At 26.2% G+C, this 23,842-nt stretch overlaps 2 protein-coding genes across 2 annotated transcripts; both read right to left on the bottom strand.

Annotated features, from left to right (window-relative positions):
* Positions 1-2,766: 2,766 nt before the first annotated feature.
* On the bottom strand, positions 2,767-7,611 carry LOC127287026 (odorant receptor 67a-like). The gene is made up of 5 exons (XM_051313725.1): positions 7,481-7,611; positions 7,027-7,395; positions 3,572-3,776; positions 3,296-3,451; positions 2,767-2,859 (listed from the first exon to the last, which is right to left on the bottom strand). The coding sequence occupies exons 1-5, from the start codon at positions 7,603-7,605 to the stop codon at positions 2,809-2,811; spliced, it is 906 nt and encodes a 301-aa protein (XP_051169682.1). The 5' UTR covers positions 7,606-7,611; the 3' UTR covers positions 2,767-2,808.
* A 2,895-nt stretch (positions 7,612-10,506) lies between these two features.
* On the bottom strand, positions 10,507-21,554 carry LOC127287084 (organic solute transporter subunit alpha-like). The gene is made up of 6 exons (XM_051313818.1): positions 21,243-21,554; positions 18,838-19,033; positions 17,779-18,010; positions 15,259-15,415; positions 14,107-14,250; positions 10,507-11,389 (listed from the first exon to the last, which is right to left on the bottom strand). The coding sequence occupies exons 1-6, from the start codon at positions 21,358-21,360 to the stop codon at positions 11,196-11,198; spliced, it is 1,041 nt and encodes a 346-aa protein (XP_051169775.1). The 5' UTR covers positions 21,361-21,554; the 3' UTR covers positions 10,507-11,195.
* Positions 21,555-23,842: the final 2,288 nt, after the last annotated feature.

Below are 23,842 nucleotides of genomic sequence, written 5' to 3'. Positions count from 1 at the left end.
GGATTTATGGGTCGGATGACTTTTTGGTGGTAATAGGTGTCTTCCTCTACTCTTATTTGGCTGTCAATTTTTTTGTACACTTTTCGGTGTATTTTGTGCAAGAAAATGCAATAAAATCGTCTGCCTAAGAAAAATTGAATTTTTTTGGGGTTTTTTTTATGATTTCGGATTTATGGGTCGGATGACTTTTTGGTGGTAATAGGTGTCTTCCTCTACTGGTATTTGGCTGTCAATTTTTTTCTACACTTTTAGGTGTATTTTGTGCAAGAAATTGCAATAAATTAGTCTGCCTAAGAAAAATTGAATTTTTTTGGGGACTTTTTTATGATTTTCGATTTATGGGTCGGAGGACTTTTTGGTGGTAATAGGTGTCTTCCTCTACTCACATTTGGCTGTCAATTTTTTTCTACACTTTTAGGTGTATTTTGTGCAAGAAATTGCAATAAAATAGTCTGCCTAAGAAAAAGTGAATTTTTTTGAAAATTTTTTTTGACGAAATGTGCTTAAATGTTGGTTATAGGTGTCTTCTTCTACTCGGATCTGGCATATTATTATTATATTTTTTTTGTCATCAGATTTACGTACGTGTATCATACAACATGTTTTGCAATACCCACCTCTAAAGTTAAGTACCTATTATAAAGAATTCGAACTCTCTATTAGAATAATTTCGATTGTATCACTGAAAAAAAAGTCTGGTTAAAATAACCAGAATTCTGGTTAATCTAACCAGAATAAAAAGTTATATATACCCTTACTACTTTTTCTGGTTAAAAGTACTAGAAAATTTGGTTAAAAAATTCTGGTTAATTTTACCAGAATTTCAAGTTAATCTTACTAGAATTTCAAGTTAATCTTACTAGAATTTTTCTAGTTAAAAATTTTTGGTAAAAAAATTTCTGGTTTATCTTACCAGAAATTCTAGTTAATCAGAGAATTAATTAAATTTATTATTATTATATTATATTATAAAATATTATAAAATATGAATTAAAAAAATTTGTATTATGTACATATAAATGCAATCAAACAATAACACCTTTACACTGCAATTCTCTTAATAATGTTTATTTAAATATGATTATTCAGAATTAAAATTCTGATAAAACGTGTCGAGCACGTTTTCAACATAACCTTCAAACTATTTTCTACGCGAGTTTGCCGTTCGTCAACAATTTTTTCACTTATATTATAAAATTAATTATATAACCAACCTTTAAACAGATCTTTTAATTCTCCCAAACCCCAATTTTCCAGAGCTTGGTTAACTTTTTCATCCATTCTTGCGATCCGCACGATAAACTATTCGAAAAAGAACAACAGACGCTATGCAGTGTCCGCGAACGCGCGTTTTTAACCAGAATTATTTTAACCAGAATAATTTAACCATACTTATTTAACTAGAACTGTTTAGTCTTTTTAACTATATTTTCTTGTTAAAATAACTAGAAATTTTTTAACCAAACGCATCTAGTAACTTTAACCAGAACTTTTTTTTCAGTGATAGAATTAAAAAAATCAATCGAAGATCAGGAAAAATATCATTAAGCAGGAGTGTATAAATTTAAATGTAAAGTTCGTTTTTTAATTTTGTGGTTTTGTATGGTCTAAAACAATCCTTTTATTATGTGAGAGAAATTTCGGTGCGCAAAGTAAATTGCAGTGCGTAAAGTGAATCACTTTACACACCGTTTGAAAAAGATCTTCTTTACACACACTTTTCGGTATGTAAAATTTAACTTTAGAGGTTAGTGTTGCAAAAAAATTATTTTTTAAAAAAAATATTAATTTTTAAACAATTTGTTTAAAAAATAAAATTTGTTTATAACTTTTAAACATGTTCTCCCTCATTTAGAAGCGCGAAAAAAATCATGAATATTGTTTAGGTCATATTAAATTGATGGTTAAATTTTTGAGATGGCATTGTTTTTTGTTTTTGAGATATTAATTAATTAACTAACGAAAGTTAATAAAAAATGAAATATTTTACGAACAAATAAAATTAGAGTACTTTTAAAAACACCATTAGAATGCTTATCAAAATCCGCATCTAACTTGTAAGAAACTTGCCGTTTAACATGTGCAAGATTGCAGTGCAGACATTTAGCAAGTTTGGTGCAAGCAACATAATGTCCTCTTGTGGCATGCTTGCAGGGCAACGTTGGCGCAAACTTACTGCAAGTTTGCAAAACTTAATACGATGCGCAGTTGTAAACGGAAGCTCCTACGGCTGCGCAATAAATTTTTTAACCTCCAAAGCAGGGTGCCTTTTATGTTGATTTAGTAACAAATTGTTTCTAAAAAAATTTTTTTTAGTATTATACAAGCTTGTTGCAAGCTTGCTTAACTACCTTGCCACAAGAGGATATTTTGTTGCTTGCACCAAACTTGCTACATGTTTGCACTGCAATCTTGCACGACAAACTTCCTGCAAGTTTTCATGCTGATTGGGTATTTTCAAAACATCAGAGCATCATTGATCATCGGTTCGTATATATAGTTCATATTTTTATTATTAGCCTTGTTTTCTTAATAAAATGTGTTTATACTTTTTGAACAAATTTCGTTCCCATCCAAAAGTGAAATACCTACTAGTTTAAGAAAGTTTTGCTAACTTATTTTTTCCGTGCAGGGCACATCAATTTTCATTCAATCAACATGAACAACACAAATCGCTAATCATCATTATTACCTATTGAAGTTTTTTCATTTTTGTTTTGAAAAATATATTTGTATTGGTTATAAAATTTTTAATCTTTAAATAAATGCTGAATTTTTCTTATCGTTTATTTTATAATTGTTTCTTAATTACGTTGTTGATTGTATTAAATTAAAAATGGAGAATGAGGCTTTCAGGACCTAAAGAAGAACATATAGAATATTAAGAACAATAATAAATTATTAAAAGGAACATGAAATCGTAATTTAACGACCTCAAAAACCCACGGTAAACAAGTTCAAAGTAAATACAATAAACTTAAAAAAAGTATCCGCCATAATACATCCAACATTTAAAATTTTTCAAAATTAACTTCAAATTCGTAAACAGCGACCCTAAAAACCATTATTACAAAAATTTGTTTCTCGCATTAATCTTTTAAAAAAAGTATTAAAAAGGTTCAATTATACATCTCTATACTGTATCCCATGTAAATTCACTAAAAAGTGTTATCGAAATTACGCTATATTGCTTTTGGCCACGACCCCAGGTCAGTAATTACTTGTCAGTAATTAAAATTATGAGCGTACTATTAAATTAAAAGCAGTATTAATTATTTGTCAAACATAATTTTACCTTAACAAAAGTGTTTATAGACATCGTGATAATTGATGCACCATTTAACTCAATAGGCCTACTTGATCGTATCATTATCATGATTAAATTTTTTTTTGTTTTTTCCGACAGCGTAGTCCAATTCATACGATAAACTGTATCAGAGACTGCCAAACTCTTGAAAACAAGTATAGCATTTAAGTGATTTTTAAGGAAAAGTTCTTTTTTTAATAAAACTGTCAAATTACTAATTACGGTTGTGTATATGTGAATAAAAGAATTAACATATCAAATTACCTTTTGAATCATTAACTCTCCAAATAAACAATACAGAAAAATTTGCATTAAGAGAAGGATCAATATTATAAACATTGACCAGAATTTAAGGCTCATTATAATTATTTTTGATAATTGATAAACAACCGTACATAAACTTATAGTAGAGCAAAAAAATTGCATAAAGACCATTAAACTAAATAGATCATTCAATTTTTCCTTCAGACTATATACGATTTCCATTCAGATATTTAGAAACATAATTTTTGGAAATATAAAATCTATTAATATTTAATAGAATAAACACTGTTTCCAAGGATTAGTTGTTGACAATATTTTAATCAAAGAAATTCGAGAAGAAATTTGTTTTTTTTTTTTTGGAATATTATATTTTACTTTAGTGAAACTAAAATTTTTCTGAATAATAAATTAATTGACAACATTCTGGGTGTAATGATACAGTGAAATAGTACATTGTGCAACAGGAGCGGAAAGAAGCCGTTTTTTGACGAGTTTGTAAGTTGATAGCAATCAATCTCGTCGGAAAATGCTAATTTCCGCTCTAGTTGAACACAGTGCTTTGTGCAACATCTGTAAGAAAAAGCTATTTTATATGCTGTTTTAAAGAATAAATTTAAGGTTATGTTATCTAATATGCCTAAAAGTGTGCAGAAAAGTGTACTTTGCTGCACACTTTATCAGAATGGAGAAATCAACAACTGATTTGTACTGCATTTACGTTAAAGTAAAGTAGCTCTTTTCTTGCAGGTGTTGCACAAATGAATTTTTTATTTATTTCATCCTATCCCAAGCAAAAATTTACAACCGGCGCAGTGTTGCGCCAGTACTGGCAATTACTGGCAAAGTACTGACCGCCAATATTGAACCAATACTGGCATATGTTTGGGGTGATAACGTTTATTTGTACTGGTCATTAGTAATGGCTTAGTACTGGCGTTCAGTACTGGTTCAATACTGGAATTTATCAGTAATTCTGTATTTTGACAGTACGGGCAAAATTATAGTAACCAGTAATAAGCCAGCACTGGTAGGTATTTAAAATTCAGGGTTCTTTTTGCTTTTCACATTAATTGAGCAGCTGGATCGAAGAACCGATTCTTCGCTCGAACATCACGCGCTCATAGCATTAACTATTAATAATAATATATTATTATAATAACTTTTAAATTGTTATTTTTTTATATTAACATTTTACTCTTTATTTTATTATTCAAATAATTTCTTCAAATATTATAAAATATATATATTTATTTGTATTTGTTTAAATTACCGAAACTGAATGAAATTATTGGTTAAAATAGAGTTTATTTGATTCAAATATATTTTTTCAGTGTAAGAAAAATAATTTGAGAACTTCATTAATTATGTATTTTTTTATTAAAAATAAAATTTTAAAATTAAAAAAAATATATTAAATTTAAATTTCATAATTCCGTTAACAAACGGATTGCAGTAATCGAAAAGAAGTATTAAAATATTTTTAAAAAATATGTATGTAAATTTAATTTCTAATCAACAAAAGTACACAATTTTCACGTCTATGAAGTTGACGTCGATGCTCAACGTCGAAAATTATTTTTAACGGGACCAAAAATAACAAATCATTTTTAAAAAAGTTTTGGGTTCACATAACACCGTCCGACAAAATTCAACTTTTTTTTCACACACGAAAAAATTAATGATTTTCAGAAACTAGGACCAAAAAAAAAGATACCCGTGTCTGGCCGTTTTGCTAGATCAGGTAATTTTTTGCTTTTAGGGGTAAAAACAACCCATAAATGAAAAGTGATAGGAAATCTTGTACAAAAAAATAATTTTTTATGAAACCTGGTATCTCGCGGTTTTCCGGGTCGCTGATTACGAATCTGATGTCAGATTTTCAAAATTCAAAATGGCGGATCCAATATGGCGGTCAAAATTTTTAAAAATTCACCAATTCATTTGAAAGTTGTTACTTAGGGGTTTTTGGGGTCGCTGATTACGAATATGATGTCAGATTTTCAAAATTCAAAATGGCGGATTCAATATAGCGGTCAAAATTTATAAAAGTTCATCGAATTCAATTGAAACTTGTTACTTGAAGGTTTTTGGGGTCGCTGATAACGAATATGATGTCAGATTTTGATAATTCAAAATGGCGGATCCAATATGGCAATCGAAATTTATAAATATTAATTTTGTTTTTTATAAAACTTGGTGTCTATGGGTTTTTGGGGTTGCTGAGTACGAATCTGAAGTCAGATTTTTAAAATTCAAAATTGCAGATTCAATATGGCGTTTGAAATTTATAAAAGATCGTCGAATTTACTTGAAACTTATTACTTAAAGGTTTTTGGGGTTGCTGATTACGAATTTGATGTTGGCTTTTCAAAATTCAAAAAGGCGGATCCAATATGGTGGTCGAAATTTATAAATGTTATTATGTTATTATTATTATTATTATTATTATTATGTTATTATTAGCGACCCCAAAAACCCCTAGACACCAAGTTTTATAAAAAATAATTAATATTTATAAATTTCTACCGCCATATTGGATCCGCCATTTTGAATTATTAAAATCTGACATCATATTCGTTATCAGCGACCCCAAAACCCTTCAAGTAACAAGTTTCAAGTGAATTCGATGAACTTTTATAAATTTCGACCGCTATATTGAATCCGCCATTTTGAATTTTGAAAATCTGACATCATATTCGTAATCAGCGACCCCAAAAACTCCTAAGTAACAACTTTCAAATGAATTGGTGAATTTTTATAAATTTTGACCGCCATATTGGATCCGCCATTTTGAATTTTGAAAATCTGACATCAGATTCGTAATCAGCGACCCGGAAAACCCCGAGATACCAGGTTTCATAAAAAATTATTTTTTTGTACAAGATTTCCTATCACCTTTCATTTAAGGGTTGTTTTTACCCCTAAAAGCAAAAAAATGACCTGATCTAGCAAAACGGACAGACACGGGTATCTTTTTTTTGATCCTAGTTTCTGAAAATCATTGATTTTTTCGTGTGTGAAAAATCGTGTCGGACGGTGTAATACTTTAAAAAGTATTTCTTAAGGCATTACATATTTGGACCGAAAATCTTTAAAAAAAAATAATTTGACATTTTTGGTACTGTGAAAAATAATTTTCGGCGCTGAGCGTCAACGCCAACTTTATGGAGGTCAATTTTCATAATTTTTCTGGATACTGGCATTCGGTATTGAATTAATACTCACCGAGTACTGGTTTGCCATTACTGTCTCAATAATATTGGCACAGTATTGGAAAATACTGGCATCCCGGTATTGGCTTGTAGTATTGGCACAGTACAAAATTTAATCCATATCAGTACTGAACCAATACTGGTAAGCCAACTGTCGGCCAGCCAGTATTGGCGCATGATTGCGCCTGTTGTCAATATCGGCGTTTAACAGAAATGTTTGCTTGGGATATTGCGGTTTAATACCTGTAAATATAAACATGATGCAAAACACAGTTTTCCATAAGTTTAGATTCCTGTCGATAAGTTTCAATTTTGTCAGTGTCATTCAATTTTAATAAACGAGGAATATTAACTAGACGATATCTGCATATCTCCAATTGTGCGCATATTTGTTGCATCATAATTGGAGCAACAATTTCAACTGCAGAATATATTGCAACCGATACACTAAGAAATATTGTTTGAAAAAATTCAGTAATCCAATACCGAAATCTTGAATTAACTTCGTACGGTATCCAAGTTCTAAAGATTACAACTCCCTTTGACAATGGTATTAGGGTAAATAAAGCTAAATTAACACAGCAAGAAGTCACAAAAATTCGTGAATTTAATCTAAAGGGGATAAAAAATTTAATTATATTTTATTAGATGGATTTGGTGTAAAAAAGTTAAAACGTATTTTTTAAGTTCCACAAACCTTTCATTTTCATAAAATTTAATTTGCATTGACAATTCATGATTATTTTGTGGATTGCATTTTGTGTCTAGAAACATATTTTTAAAAGCGACAAAATCATTACGATAAATTTTAATATAAGTCATTTTAAAACACAAAGTAGTTAAACCAGTAAAATAAATAATATTATCTATTAGTAAATCCGTATTATTAAAATTTAGACACATATTTACAAAAAATGTACTTGTGTGAAAGTACATTATAATTATTATAAAAATGCTATAAACATTATAAATGATAATGGACAATTTTGATGTAAAAGATATCGGTCGCCAAATTCCTATATACTCCATTATTGTAAAAGCAAGTTCTCCAATAGGAAACATGGTTATTATAGCTTTTTACTAGATATTTAATATATTATACTTAATGTTATAATTTTTCAACTTTATCACACATGTTTTAAAAACAATTGTAATTTTATAAATCTTGTGGTTTCTTCAATTGATTCTTTCGCCGTCAAACAGATCTATATAACTTATTTAGTCTGTAGTGTAAAGAATTGTGAACGTGAATTTTGTCTATAGACGAAATAAGCGAAGCATATAGAGAATACTTAAAAATATGAATGCAATTTGTGTATATAATTACCATATAATTATACGATACTTGGACCGCGTGTTGATATTGATTAAAGATGTTTAAACATTAATTTCAAGTGTTCTTAGACTATAATAACAGTTGCTTTTTAAAACTGTCCCTACAAAAATGAATAATTAATTATTCGTATTCCCACAAAAAGCATGCATTTGATTTTAGTCGATCTGAAGACGCGAAAGAGTAGACACTTCTTCAACAGAGTATAAAATAAATTTAGTTTTATGAATATATAGGTACTATAATAATCATTCTTGAGAAACAATCGTCATGTAAAATAAATTAAAATAACAATCCTTCGCATATTAAAAAAGGAAACTATTTAAATACGAATCAATTACAAAACAAATTGTTGCCCCTGCATTGATGCTTGAGATGGTGATTCTCTACGATTATTCTCGCATTATCAATTAATAATTAGTTGAATCCTTGATTTTCCAAGAGCAATAAGGATTGCTACTTTTAATGTAGTATAGATGTATTATCTACACTTTGTCATTAGAATTTTATTTTAGTTCATATACTTAGAATCATTCTTTATAAATAACAAAAAAAAATATATATCAAGAAAGAAACTATCAAGAGGAATATTGTTAAATATATATATACATACAATAATAATAACAACAATATAGAATTCAGTTTTTTGAACAAAATTGAATTTGGTACACGTTTCAAGTTGTATACCAAAAAGGTTCTTTCCGAAAAAAAATTTTATGAACTTGGCTAACGAAAAACATGATGCGCGGTAAGAATCAAAGAAGATGTGATAATTGGTGCAACAAATTCCTTGAAGACTTCTTCACACTCAGACCATAATGCCGTGCACCTGATAACGGTATAATGTTTAATCTTAGCACAAAAAAATATTGCCTAAAAAGTCGATTGAAAGGGATAGAGCACATAAAGAGGACATCTCTTTATATTGACTAAGTGTTTTATAAACAGATTAACATATAATTTTTTTTTTGCTTTCGGATCGTGATTAAAAAATTTCTTTTAAAGACATATCTTGATATAATAAGAAGAATTTGCAAAAACTTTGACTTTTTTTTAATAAAAAAAATTCCTTTATTACACTCATTGAAAAACAAACGAAAATACATTTTGATTTAAAAAGTAAAAAAAAAACGATTTTAAAGTCTTTCACTTTGTACTTTACTGCAGAAATTAAAAATAGAGGAATAAAAATAAAATTTGAATTTTTTAGAGATTTTAGTTCCTTTACTTAAAGATTGTAAGGGTAAAATCATTTTTATTTAATTTTATTAACAAAATTTTATTTTATTTCGAAATTTTATTACATTTTATAAAATAAAATTCCTTTAACATTATTTGCATACAAAGAATATTATAAAATAAAAAAAAAATAAGTGCGAATAGTGGTATTTTTTAAATAACTATTTACAAGTAGTGTGTCATTTTAATAATAGAAAAAAATAAAAGTGTTTTATGTTTATTATTAAAATAACAGATTGATAATAAATAATTGTTATTTGCTTAAATTAAGACTATGTATATAATAATTTCTTTTTTGAGCAACATTTTTTTTTTCGTTGTCACATATCACTGAACATATTTTTCAAAAGGAACTCTAATTTTAAATTCTTATAACTTTTATAAAAATTATTATATTATTTTTCAAAAAAAAAAAAAAAAAAAAAAAATTGTCATCGAAAGTATATTTTTTAAAGGATCATTAACAAAAAATTTCTTAATTAAACAAATTTTCTTATTAAATAATTTAATAGTGAATCAATAAATTAACATAGAAGAAAAACTTTTCCAATAAAACATTAAATTAACTTTCATAACTTTATGAAAAAATTAAAAAAATTTAAATACCAAAAAAAAAAATGATTTCAGTGATCATTAAGTAAGAAAATAAGAAATAAGAAATTTAACAAGTAAGTTAGGAAAAGTTAAGTGAAAATTTTTCAAAATTTGTTTAATATTTATTAATTTTAAAAAAAAATGAAGACAATTTTTAATCAAAATTTAAGGAGTGTGGCGGGTCAACATAACCTCAAAAACCTGACAAAATTAAAAAATTGTTTTTAACGCAAACAAAAATATAATAAATATTAATTTCAACCAATTTTAGAAGATCTAGATTTACTCCTTTCGAGAAAAATGATTTTTTTCCAAAATATTTTTTCAATAATTATTTTTTTAACATTTAGTTTTTTTTTCTTTTAAATCAGACAAAAATTGCAATTTTTAACCAATTTTAATAAACAAAAGCTCATTTTACTAAGTGAAACATTCTCTACAATTGTTACCTTTTTTATATTATAAGTATGTTCTTAAAAAGTTATTTAATAAATAAAATTTTAATTGTTTATAACTTTTTAAGAACATACTTATAATATAAAAAAGGTAACAATTGTAGAGAATGTTTCACTTAGTAAAATGAGCTTTTGTTTATTAAAATTGGTTAAAAATTGCAATTTTTGTCTGATTTAAAAGAAAAAAAAACTAAATGTTAAAAAAATAATTATTGAAAAAATATTTTGGAAAAAAATAACTTTTTTCGAAAGGAGTAAATCTAGATCTTCTAAAATTGGTTGAAATTAATATTTATTATATTTTTGTTTGCGTTAAAAACAATTTTTTAACTTTGACGGTTTTTTGAGATTATGTTGACCCGCCACCCTCCTTAATTTACAAAATTAAAAAAACATTATTTTAACAAAAAAAAAAAAATGATAACAAATGTTTAAATAAAGGATTATTGTCTAAAATTTAAACAATATTTCAGTGAGGCGTGACCCTTTGACAAAAAAAAAAACCATATCTAATTTTGTTCTCTCCACGAGTACTATATTTTAATGAATTCAGCAGGGTCGAAGATAATTGTTGACGAAAAGAAAGGTTTTCATCAGATGAAGGAGAATTTATTCAGGTATACAATATATACCCACGCAAAACGTCTCTCTCGCTTCCCTATGTCATGTATGTGTCCTCGACTTGGGTTTCTTTATGAATTGATGAATTCCATCATCATTTCCATTCGATAACGATAAAAAAAAAAATTGAATATATTCCCTTTTCGTATATAAATATAGGGATAAGGGCCTTAAGCAGTGGAAGCAGCTAGTTGTACAGGAAGTTGGTCGTTGTTGTTCGTCACACCCACCAGTCCTGGATTATTATCTTTGGTACGATCTGTCGTAGAGGCATCATCATCTTTCTCCTCGTCCTCGATGTATATCAGTCGAGCCGCGTAGCAAAGCATCAACATTTCGATTACCATCAGTGCGTTATAAGTAACTGAAAAGGTGTAACGATAGAATTTTTTTTCTTTTTTTTTTTTTCTTCCTAAAGAGACATCTATTCAATCAAATTTTTACTCATGCATGTCACATTTTGCGACACGTGCCTGTCAACAATTTCCAACTAAAATGTTTTTGTTCCCTTTTATATTCTCTAGATATTATATTGAGTGTCAAAAGGTAATACGTTTTCGTATAGTTAGATTTTAAGATTCTTAAGTGGTTAAAGATTGTTCTCTCCTAAGCATTGTATAGTTGCTTCTCAGAAGGTAAAAGACAATCGAGTTTTTGTTCCTTTGTGTTTTTTTTTTTTTTTGTTTCTTTAATTTTATTGCTTCACGTGAATGCAAACTTATAATTATTTAGTGAACGTATATTTTTTTGCCCTCAAATTTCGCATTTAAACATAGTCCAAAGTGCTTTATATTGAGGGACAATAATTCCATAAACATTTAGAGTTGAACATAACCTTTGTTTTTTTAAGATATAGTGTTAAAAAAGGGTTAAAAAGTGGTTAAAATTCTTAAAATATAACAATTAAAACACGCTCAGATCCGCTTGAAACTTGTTACTCGAGAGTTTTTTAGGTCGCTGATTACGAATTTGGTATCAATTTTAAAAAATTCAAAATGGCGGATCCAAAATGGCAACTGAAAAAATTAAAAATTAATCAGATTCTTCTGAAAAACTGTTACATGGAGGTTTTCAAGATCGCTGATTACTAATATGTAATCAGATTTTCAAAATTTACAAAATTCAAAATAACCGATCCAATACGGCGAACCGTGCAGTAGGAATTTTAAAGTTGTTATTAATTTGACCCAAAAAACCATTATCTTATGTAAGTCTTACGTTCAAAAATTTGTATCTCTTAAACTTTTGAGAATACCACTTTGACCTTATAGGTTTTTATAGTAAAAAAAACAAACCAAATTCATAATCAGCGATCCCATAAACCCCCGAGCAACAAGTTTCAAGTTAATCTAGTCGATTTTAAGAAATCATTTCCGCCATTTTGGATCCGACATTTTGAATTTTGAAAAATTAACACCAGAATCGTAATCAGCGATCTCAAAAACCCTCAAGTTACAAGTTAGAACCGTATGTGAGCGATTTTTAGAAATTTTGTCTGATATTTTGAATTTTTGAAAACTAACGCTAGATTCGTAATAAGCGGCCCCAAAAACCCCTGAGTAGTAAATTTCAAGCGAATCTGAGCCTATATTAATTATTATATTTTAATCAATTTTAACTACTTTTTAACTCTTTTTTAACCCTTTTTCAACTCTGGGTGTCGATTATGTAATTTGATTTGATTCTGACGTCGAAAATAAATTTGAATTTGACGTCAGAATTATCAGAGATTTCCAGTGACTGCCTATATGTATTTAAGTAAAAATCGGATTTTAAACGACCATTCATGATTGTGAGTGTTTTAAATATGTCAAAACAAAGCACCATGAGTTTTTTAAAACTGCATATTTCCAAACGAATTTTTTTGAAGTTTTTTATTTATTTTTATTATTTTTGTTTTTTTTTAATACGATGCTGAAATACGCAACGTTTATGATAAACGTTTAGAAATTATATTTTATTTAACACGTTAAATTATGAAATTGTTTACCTAAAAAAATATTTTTTTTATAATTTGTTGATTATTAAAAACTACACAAAATATTTTTTGGGAAAAAAATTATAGAATTTTTCATTTTAAAAAATTATTTCTTTAATAAGAATGTCCGCGGGGAATGTACATATAAATAAATAAAAATCGTTTATCATAAACGTGGCGTACTTCAGTTTCTTTTTTTAATAAGGCTCTAAAAGTGCTCTACAAAACAGATTCGGTTTGAAAACACGTTTGGGGCACGTTATTTTGATAGGGTAATTATAATACAAAAATTCATTTTCTAATAAGTGAAAATAACTTTAGTGCTTCGTTTTTATACATAACTGTCTTATTTTTATGTTAGAAAATTTGACAAGAAATACAACATAACCTCAAAAAGTAATATCTATATATTTACGTAATTTTAAGTTAATTTAAAAACTTTTTGTTAACGGTATGTTAAAGAAATTAAATATTTTTTATTTACGATAGATCCTAGGATATATCAATATAATAAATAACAAAAAAAAATAATATCAATACAAATTATAATACAAATATAAAGTAAGATTTGTTGTCAATAAACTCTCAATAATACTTCGGAATTGCTCGGGTTCATTCGCCAAATATCGGTTGCGCAGTTAAAAGAACGAAATTCACGATTTCAGCCGGGATTTCCCGAGATTTCCTAAATGTTTTATTAATGCTAAAATCAAGAAATCACGATTTCCTTCAGTGAATATCCCCTCGCTGTATCCTTTAAAACAAAGTTTATGCTCAAACTTAAACGTTAATCCAATTATTGTCCCTCAAATATAAAGCACTTTGGACAAATGCGAAATTCGAGGGCCCAAAAAGTGGTCTAAAAAATAGTAGATTAGTCACTCTTTATCTCCGATTTTATCGGCTAATAAATATATTGAAATATAAAATTTTGTCGAAAAATAATTTAAAATTTAGAAAATATATAAAGTTATGAATCAAATAATGCACTTGTCCATTGTGTGTTAAATAAGCGCGGAAATGAATAATAACCAGCGAAAAGCGTGAAGCATGAGAATATATATTTTTTTTTAAATAAATAATTGTAAATATAAAATAATTACCACTGGCGTAGGCGTTTGGTGAAAGAGGTGGGTTACAAGGAAAGAGTGACGTCCAATTTGCTACGCTTTTGATGATAAATCCCTGCAGCTTGGAAAACAGCAAAACCATCTGAGTTACCACAGTCTTACGTCTCAGGTTGGTTCCTATATATAATGTATACACGAAAAATTAACGCAGGTCAAAAAAAAAGGCGTTCACAATATGTGTTTCATTAACAATTTCAAAAGAGGGAACAAAAGAGATTTCCACCAGAAAATTCTCGAAATACATTTTTCGCTTTAATAGTTTTAAAATTCTGTTCCTTTCAGTATTTATATGATGCTTTTAACATGTGGTTTTTAAATCAAAGGGCGGTCCCTGAAAGCAAACATTTATTTAACCGGTATCCATTTCGAAAATGTGTATCCACCGAAAAGAAAAATTAACCCTCGCTATCATTCGCTTCATAAAAGTTATTATATATATAGAATAGAAAAAAAAACTTTTTTTTTTTAAATTGATTTTATGGTTATAGACATTTTGTAAATATGTTTTCATCTTTAACAAAAGATGCAGAATTTTTTTTTCAAAAATAACAGCAGTTTCGAGAGTGTATTTAGTTTGAGTCAATAAAATATTTTTTTTAGCTGAATAATACAATAAATATTTGACAAATATATTTATATTAAATTAATATATAGTAAATATATTTTGAAAAAAAATTTTGAATTTGTTTTCATGTAACATTTTTTTTTAAATAGTGAAATATTTAAAAAAAAAAAAATTCTTATCTCTACAGATAATTTTTTGTATTCTTTTCAAATGAAAGAAGCAGACAAATAATTTAACATTTCCGAACTTTCGAATTTTTTTTTTTCTTTTTTTTTTTGTTTCTCGAAGAAAAGAAGAATTTTTGAAAGTTGGCAGATTTTTCGGTAACATAAACTTGGGTGAAAAAAAAAATACGTTAAACCGAGTAACCACGGGTGTTCTTAAAATTCTGAAATATTTGGTTCACGCTAGTTTTACAGGTTTGAAATCATACTGCGGGGCGATTCTTTTGTAACAAATTTATACGACTGTGGTTTTTCTGGTGGACGAATCGTGTGGCATAGCAATATTGCGGTAAAATAAGTAAGGTCTTTGTTCAATTTCCAGAGAAAGTTCCTCACCTGGGGCTACTTCCTCCAGACTCCTAGTGGTAATGGTCAGTCCATATATTCCCAGAAGTATACTAATTACGGCAAATGTTTGCAAAAAAGCACTATATCTTGTCACAAGAATTGCTTCCTCCATTGCCATGAAAAGAGTAATTACGTAGACCAAAGTCTGTAATATTTAATTCAAATTCAATAATTCAATTAAAAAAAAAAAAAAAAAAAATGTTAATAGAAATTTTTCTTATATTTATTATATATATATTTTTTCCTTATATAGATTTATTTTTTATAGATCCATATTTTATCTATTGTATATATTTGTCCAATTATTTTCTTTTGAGGCAAGAAATTTAGAAAAATTTTCCCTTAATTAAAGACTTTCATATACCTGGGAATGTAAACCTCTAGAAAAAAATATTTAATTGACATTTAATAAATTAAAATATTAATAATATCCGCTGAATGAACCAATACCAATTTTCAAGAACAAAATTTAAAACTAACAAAAATTATTTATTTATACAAAAAAAAATTTTTAATCATTTTGATCGTATAAATAAATAATTTTTGTAAGTTTTAAATTTTGTTCTTGAAAAATTGGTATTTTTAATTTTTAAACACGTCAATTGAACATTTTTTTCTGGAGGTTTGCATTCCTACGGATATAAAGTCTTTAAAAGATAGGTTTTCATTATTCTCTCAGAAAAATGTTTCCTTGAATCAAAGAAGTATGTAGGGGAGAGTGACAAACAGTGGGACACATTTTAAAAGTAACACTTGATGAGAGAACGACTATTCAAATTTTTCTCCAAATTGTTTTTAGATTATGACAAAATTATGACGTATGAACAGCAGTACTGTAAATGTAAAAAAAAAATAATAGCAATTTTTCATATGAAACTTTACATTGTAGGTATTATAAAAAAGTAAAATTTTGTAAAATTGTGTTTTGCAACATTTGTTAACGTTATTTAATGCAAAACATATATATTTACAAAGTATGAAGCAGAATATTATAATAGAAACAATTATTATTCATTATTTAATTATAGGTGTCACACTGTAACCTTCAAAACAAAAAAAAATGTATCAAGTTCCAAAAACTTGAAATTTTTCTATTTAATCACAATATAATTTAAATAGAATATATGCATTATGTAGAAAAGAGTTCAAACTTTATGGCAATAGCAAAAAGTGTCCAAAAATATATAAAATTGACATATTAATATGTCTTTGAAAAAAAAGTGTCCCACTGTTTGTCACTCTCCCCTACATATTTCTTTGGTATCTAAGAAAAGTTTTCTTTAATTTAAAGAAAATTTATTTGTTTTAATTTGTATCTTCTAAACAAAACAACAGATTTACATGATCCAAAATGCAAATTGAAGGTGATGGTCTAGGCATTTCAAAAATATATGATAGTAACGATAAAAAAATTTTTTAACAAAGTTACATAACTTTTAATGCTAGTTAAAAAAGTGAGTTTCTTAATAAAACAATAATGTGCATTTAATCAGAAATTTTATAAAGTCAGCTTACGAAAATTGTTACACTGGGGTTTTCTGGGTCGCTGATCACGAATCAAGATTTTTCAAAAATGTCCGCCATATTGGACCCGCCATTTTGAATTTTTAAAAACTGACATCATATTCGTGATCAGCGACCTTGAAAACCCCCGAGTAACAATTTTCAAACGAATCCGAAAAATAAAAAAAATCCATAAATATCCGCCATATTGAATCCGCCATTTTGAATTTTCAAAAACGAACCTTGGATTAGTAATCAGCGTCCCCAAAGACTATTAACCAATGTTGGAATATAAAATTTTCTATGCAGGATTAAATAAACCATTTTTGTATCGATTTCTGCAATTTAATTAAACCGTAGGAGGGTTAAATCAAATAAATTTTCTTTAAATTAAATTAAACATTTCTTTGACTCTATATCAAAGAAATTCTTCTTTCTCGATGTTAGACGAGAAAATTTAATTTTAAAAATTATTTTTCTGAAATACAGTAAAGATTAGATTAAAATTCAATTATAATATGTCATTAAAAATCTTCTAAGGCTTTAAAAATGTTACAACTTGTAATATTAGAAAAATAAATGTAATTCTAAAAAATAAATATAAACTGGTTCAAATTTATCATAGCATTATATCTAACTCAAATTTACACAATACTCCAGTAGGAATTATTTTTGAATACAAATCAAATACATCCAAAAAAAAAAAGATAGAGAACCGGAAACTGCAGTTCAGTTCATAAATTCTGGTACTTGAAAGCATCTCAAGAAGTGTTTTGCCTTTTGTAATGGTACCTGTTTGGTCAGGAGGACAATATATCTACCTGACATAAACTACGTGGAAAAAATACAATATAATTCATCTTGTTACGTCTTTGGGGACGTACTGGACACTGCGTGGACCAAAAATGGGAAATGAAATTTCGAAAAGTATATTAATAGACATGAGCTGTGAAGAATTTGTCGAGTAAAAAAAAATCTAAAGAAAGAAAAGGAAATAGAGTCTACCTGAACGATAGGAAGTTGCAGGACAAAAATTCGAAGCCAGGACAAATTAGTTTCGGTCATCTGAAGAATTGGAAAGGGCAGACAGGGCCAGCAGCAACATGGCAAGACATTTAGCATTAATGGTGGTGCCTTCGTGATCTTTCGTCGACCAACGTCGATTAGAACGAGATACAGACTGTATAACGCGATCGTTAAGGTGATTTGAGTCAAAGCCTCTGACAGCACCTGAGCCCTACAAAAAAAAAAAAAAAAAAAGAAGAAAACAAAAAAAGTGGACATTAATTATAGAAAAATTTCTTGTGTTGACTTCTAAACCACAGATTGAAAGATTAGAATATTAAAACACTGATGTTCTCAGAAAAATAATAAAATAAAATTAATGTAATAAAGAAAAAAAGTTGAAAAAATGGGTTTTTTTCTCTTTTATTATAATTTATATATATATATATGCCTTATCTAAAAGATTTCTATCCGAATCAATCAATTTCCATTTTTTTAAATGCATTTTTATTTTCATTTAAAATTTTTTTATAAAAATCTAAAATGCTTTTTTAATTATGAATAAATTGAATATATTGTTTGAAGCTCATTAATTATTACTCTTTTAAATAATAAAAATTAATTGCTATTTTTACAATCATCAAGTATATGTTTTTCCAATAAAAAGAATAAATAAGATAAATGGTTTTTTCATTCAGTGTGTGACAGAATATTTTTCAAAATAGTTCAGATTAGATATCATTGCAAATGTTACAGTTGGAAAAATATGTATATTACATATATAATAATTTTCCTTAAGTTATGGTTTTTTATTAAATTTTTTTCTTTTTATCTCCTGTGAACCATGAAACAATGAATATATTTCATTTTTTTTTCTTCCATATCTTGACCATTTCAGTGAAAATTATCATATATATATATATATATATATATATAAAGTTTTACTAACTTTCAAAGTAAAATAAAATATTTTTCTCTCATTTTATAAATATTTCGAAATATATAATTTTTAATTTTAATAAAAAAAAAGATTTAAAAATTTTAATTTTTCTAACCCACCTGGGAATAGCTATTGCAAGTAAACTGCAAATACTTGCAATTGGATATACAGAAAGTATAATAGCACTATTTTTTTTATATGACCTCGTCTGATTTTGGAAAAATATTTTATAAATAGCATCAATTGATAGATATAGTGTAACTATTGTTAACAATGTAGAAATGACTATTAATCCAATACCAAAAGATCCTAAACCTGTAACAGTAGTAATAAGAAAATTAGATATTTATTTCACCCCGAAGATTTTATTAAAATATGTAAGTCAATTAAAAAAAAGGTAATTTCTAATTAATTTTTTTTTTAAATTTAATTACATTTAAATATAATTTACTTTAAATTTATAATTTTTTTAATTAATTTCATTTTATTTTAATGTTTTAAAAATTAATTTACATTTTTCTTTTTTTTTTTATAAATTTAATAAAATTTCTTTTTCAATTAAGAAAATAATAATAATTTTCCAATTAAGAAATTTCCTAATTAAATTTATGATGCGTGTTTATCAAGAATATACAATAAACAAGAGTTTAATCGTCATTTTTTTGCTCTAGATTTTCCACAACATAATTAAAAGTAAAATCTTTCAAATCATTCTTAAATGGCGCTTCGTGTCCATATATCTATATAGTCAATATGCCGTGACTGGTAATGCTTTTCGTGCGAAACTTTCACCAGCACACGAGTACACAATTTGTAGGCTTCGTTGAATATCGTCTCACACACACACACACACACATATATATATATATCATTTTATTTTCTCCTGTTATATTTTTTTTTATCAAAATTATCCTCAAATTTCAGTCTCATCAATTATGAATCGTTCTTAATGCACCACTAATTTGAAAGAACTTTTTTTGTGAACACATTCTGTGAAAAAAAGGGGAGAAAAAAACTAAACCCTAGATTGGAAACAAAAAAGAAAAAAATTTTCTTCAAGAAAAACATATATTAATGATGTCGAATTTTAAATAAAAAAGTAGGAAATTGTATCAAATTATATATATATTTACACAGTGATATATTTTGTGTATAACTAAAAAACAATCAAGGGTATAGATAGATAATAATATTTTAATCAGAGTTGCAATTAGAAACCATGTAATTTAATTCTTAATAAGCACTTATGGATTATATGAAAAAGATTGTGAAAAAAACCCCTAATAATAATTAGGCTCTACTAATAATACTACCTGAATTGCTTTTTTTTTTTTACTAAAATGTTAAAAAATTGTTCTTTAAGTGTGAGAACTTTTTATAAGAATACATGTGGACAATTTAGAAAATGTCTTTTTGATTATCAACGGAAGTCTCCTATTTTGTGTTGGACAAAATTTTTAAACAGGTGCATAATTTTTTTTTTGTCATCAGAGATGTAGAAAGTAAAATGGTGAGAATTTCGATAAAAAAAATAAAAAAAAGAAAGAGGACACTACTGCCGAAAATAGAATGTGAAAAGAAAAGTTGTCTAAATGTGACTTAAAATCAAAATTCAATTGTATAATATAAGGGAATCTTCAATTTTTAGTGCGGTTTTAGTATCCTTTAGTGGGTCACAAAATATTTTTTTTTGTTTAGCAACTCTTTATGCACTTATAAAAAAATAATGTATAAATATAATAAAATAATGTAAATAAATAAATAATTAATATCATAAATGTCTTTATGATCAATTTACATCAATAATATATTTGATATTTAAAACCTGTTTTAAATATGGTTTCGATGTCTCGTCGCCTTTTTTTTTTTTTTTTTTGTTAATTATCTGTCAACTTATAGTTTGATGGTATTTATCAGATATTTAAATTAAATCTATATTTACCCTAGATGCTATCTAAAAAAAATAAAATTCCCTATTTTAGTTATTTAAACAATCGATTAACATATAAATTCTCCATTACAGTTTTAAAAAACAAATTAAATTTTTTATAAGTTTTATATTAATATAAAGTTATATATTATTATAACATTATTATTATTATTATTAAATTATTTAATATTATATTATATATTATTACAGTTATTATATATAAGTGAAATTAAGTTGCTTTAACTATTTATTATTATCATTTTATTATTAATGCATTTCGCATTATGTAGGTATTAAATAAATTTAAATTCTTTAAGTAAATAATATTTAAAAATTAAATTTAAAAAAAGTTTTATGTAGTAGTATGTGCATTAAGAAAAGCCACTGTTTGTTTTGTTTTTGCAATTTTTCAGCCCCTAAATTCTATAGAATTAATTTTATATATATATACATTATTATTTATAAAATATAATAATTAAATAAATGAATTTTTTTTAAAAAAAAAACATAATTTATTATTGAATTAAAAAAAAGTGTCTACGAAAAGAAAGTTGTTGGTATGCAAAATTAGAAAGAAGAAAGAATTGAACTTACTTCCAGGAATTTGTGCAGCGCTTGGCATGATATCTTCATCACATGCGACATGAATTCTCCAATCAAATTCCTTCATTTTTGAACGATGCATTTTATCCATTATATTATCCATGGTCATTTTTAATTTTTAAATGCACTGTTTTAATAAATATTAAATGGAATTTTTTATTTAAAAACAAAAAAAAAAAACAAAAAAAAAAGTTAAAGGCTTCTTGATTATAGTAACTAAACGCGTTTGAATCGAATGAATATACACAAGAGATATTATGGTATACCTGTACTGTCTGAATAGTGAGAGTAAAGTTCCCCCACTAGTTAAAAACGAGTGTTGCAATACAGATTATCTTATGGGAATTCATTTAAAAGCAGGGCGCGCTACAGGAAAATTCACTCTTTCGTGACTTTCTCGCCGATAAAATGAAACGCTTATCGACCGAGGAGAAATTTCAAATTGTTAACTATTATAAATTATTATTTTAAAAAAAAAATTGCATTAATTAATTAAATACTTCTAATCATTTTAATTTGATTTTATTTCCGTTCTCATTTTGAAACTAAATTTAATTCCTCATATTTGGATCATTATTTCACTAAGAATTAATTTTTTTTTTTCATTCTGGCTCTGGTAATTATATTTCAATATTTTTGTATCCGTGATTTACTTTCAAAACAAATTATATAATTATGAATTCGCAAAGATTGAAATAGGAAAATTTCTTTTAAGGAGGAATTGGACGGAAAGTCAAATTAAAAGTTAGTCGAATTCCGTATTTTTAAAATAAAAAGAGAATAATTAAAAATTATTTTAATGAACACATTTTAATTACAAATTATATTCTATTTAAAAATATCAAAATATGGAGTTTGATTTACTTTTGTTCTGATTGTGTTTCGAATTCTTCTTTTTCTTCTTCTTCTTCTTTGAAAAAAAAAACATTAATAACCATTAATAGTTACTTATTTATACATTAATAAAAAAATAACAAAAATTACTAGAATGTGGATAATATTATCCTTGATTTTTTTTATAAAAAATATTGTCTTAAAATTGTCAATGAAAAAGTTGTTGGCTGAAATATTTACGCAGCTCCGTAACAAAAAACTGGTTAGTTATGTATCATGATGGCTTGAAGATGATTCATTAAGTGAAAAAGGTCATAGAAAAATTCTTAACATCTTACAAACAGTTTGACATTAATTTTATATATAGTTAAAAAAGAAAAGAATTAATTTGAAAATATTGTAAAATTTAATGATTATCTATTAGAAATTCTAATTTTTTTTTTTTAAATTAAAATTACTTATTTTCCAAACACAGGCAATTTTTTATTTCTTTAATATATAATAATAAATTAAATTACAGTAAAAGACAAATTTTTTTTAATAACAAGAGAATAAGCTTTTAATAATAAAATCATTATTAAAATGTGCCAGGAACAATTATTTTATTTAGGTAAATAAATTATATTATTCAATTTATTTAGTATAATTTTTAAGAATAATCATTTTTTTATAATTATTAAATATAAATATTATAATTATTATAAATAAATGATTATAAAATTAATTATACTTTAACTCAAATTTAAATATTTAATTATTGTTTAAATAAGTGTTAAATTATTAAATTTATATTGTAGCGCGATGAGAAAATTGGAAAAGTGACATCTTTTAAAGAATTTAAAAAGGCAATAAAAGTTGGTAATTTTTTTCATGATAAACAAATCTAGACGATATGTATATATATCTTCTGATGATAAGTTAAATAAATGTTACCAACTGCTAACAGTTGCAATTCGTTACCGACTGGAGTTAAAAAAGAAACATTCTAGTTTCTATACCTTATATAGAATAAATAAAACGAAGAACTACTTTACCTCTTATACCAAGAGGTAAATTTCTTTAAAAATGATTTTTCTAAATAGAATTAATTTTACTACAAAAAATTAATTATATTAAATTTTTTTTTAATCACTATTAATTTCAAAAGTCATTGCTATAAAATTTTTTTTCTATCCTACACTGTGAAAAATTTCGAAATTTTTTCTCATGAAATAATATAGGGAATTTTTCTGAAATGAAGAGGACAACAGGTTTTCCAACTGTTTAGTAGGAAAAATTTCCAAAACAAGAGGGAAAAATAGTTTTTCCACGAAACACGGAAATTAAATTTTACGTTTTGGAAAAATATCCGAAAATAATGAACTTTTCACGAATATTAGTAGGAAATATATTCGAAAAAGGAGGAAAAATGCAATTTTCACAAAAAACAAAAATTATTCTTCAACATTAGAAAAAATTTTCAAAAATAATGGACATTCAATCAATATTAGATGGAATTATTTCTCAAAAAAGGAAAAAAATACTTTTAATTTTTACTTGAAAAATTAGAAACTGAAAATCAGTAGAATTATGACTGATTTATACAGTCAAATCTGCATTATCATTGATAGATAAAAGATGTTTGACTGTTTCAATCAAGTAAAAAATTCTACTAATTTTCAGTGAAATATACCAGATAGCACGTAAGCTTGCAGCAATCTTGCGGCAAGCTTCAAATGTTCCACCTGACCATAGTTTGCATAGTAAGCTTACCGAAA

This window comes from Leptopilina boulardi, unplaced genomic scaffold, assembly GCF_019393585.1.
Source record: "Leptopilina boulardi isolate dan_hultmark-lab unplaced genomic scaffold, ZJU_Lbou_2.1 LbouV2_367, whole genome shotgun sequence".
NCBI lineage: Eukaryota > Metazoa > Arthropoda > Insecta > Hymenoptera > Figitidae > Leptopilina > Leptopilina boulardi.
This window is presented reverse-complemented; position numbering and strand designations above follow the sequence as displayed.

Bases quoted from the DNA above. Each gene is read 5' to 3' on its own strand.
- LOC127287026 (XM_051313725.1), bottom strand. From the start codon at position 7,605: ATGACTTATATTAAAATTTATCGTAATGATTTTGTCGCTTTTAAAAAT. The intron at 7,396-7,480 runs GTTTGTGGAACT...TATCCCCTTTAG, and splicing joins AAATTTTATGAAAATGAAAG to ATTAAATTCACGAATTTTTG. The intron at 3,452-3,571 runs GTAATTTGATAT...CTTGTTTTCAAG, and splicing joins GAGAGTTAATGATTCAAAAG to AGTTTGGCAGTCTCTGATAC.
- LOC127287084 (XM_051313818.1), bottom strand. From the start codon at position 21,360: ATGACCATGGATAATATAATGGATAAAATGCATCGTTCAAAAATGAAG. The intron at 18,011-18,837 runs GTGGGTTAGAAA...TTTTTTTTGTAG, and splicing joins CTTGCAATAGCTATTCCCAG to GGCTCAGGTGCTGTCAGAGG. The intron at 11,390-14,106 runs GTAATTATTTTA...ACACCTTTTCAG, and splicing joins ACCAAACGCCTACGCCAGTG to TTACTTATAACGCACTGATG.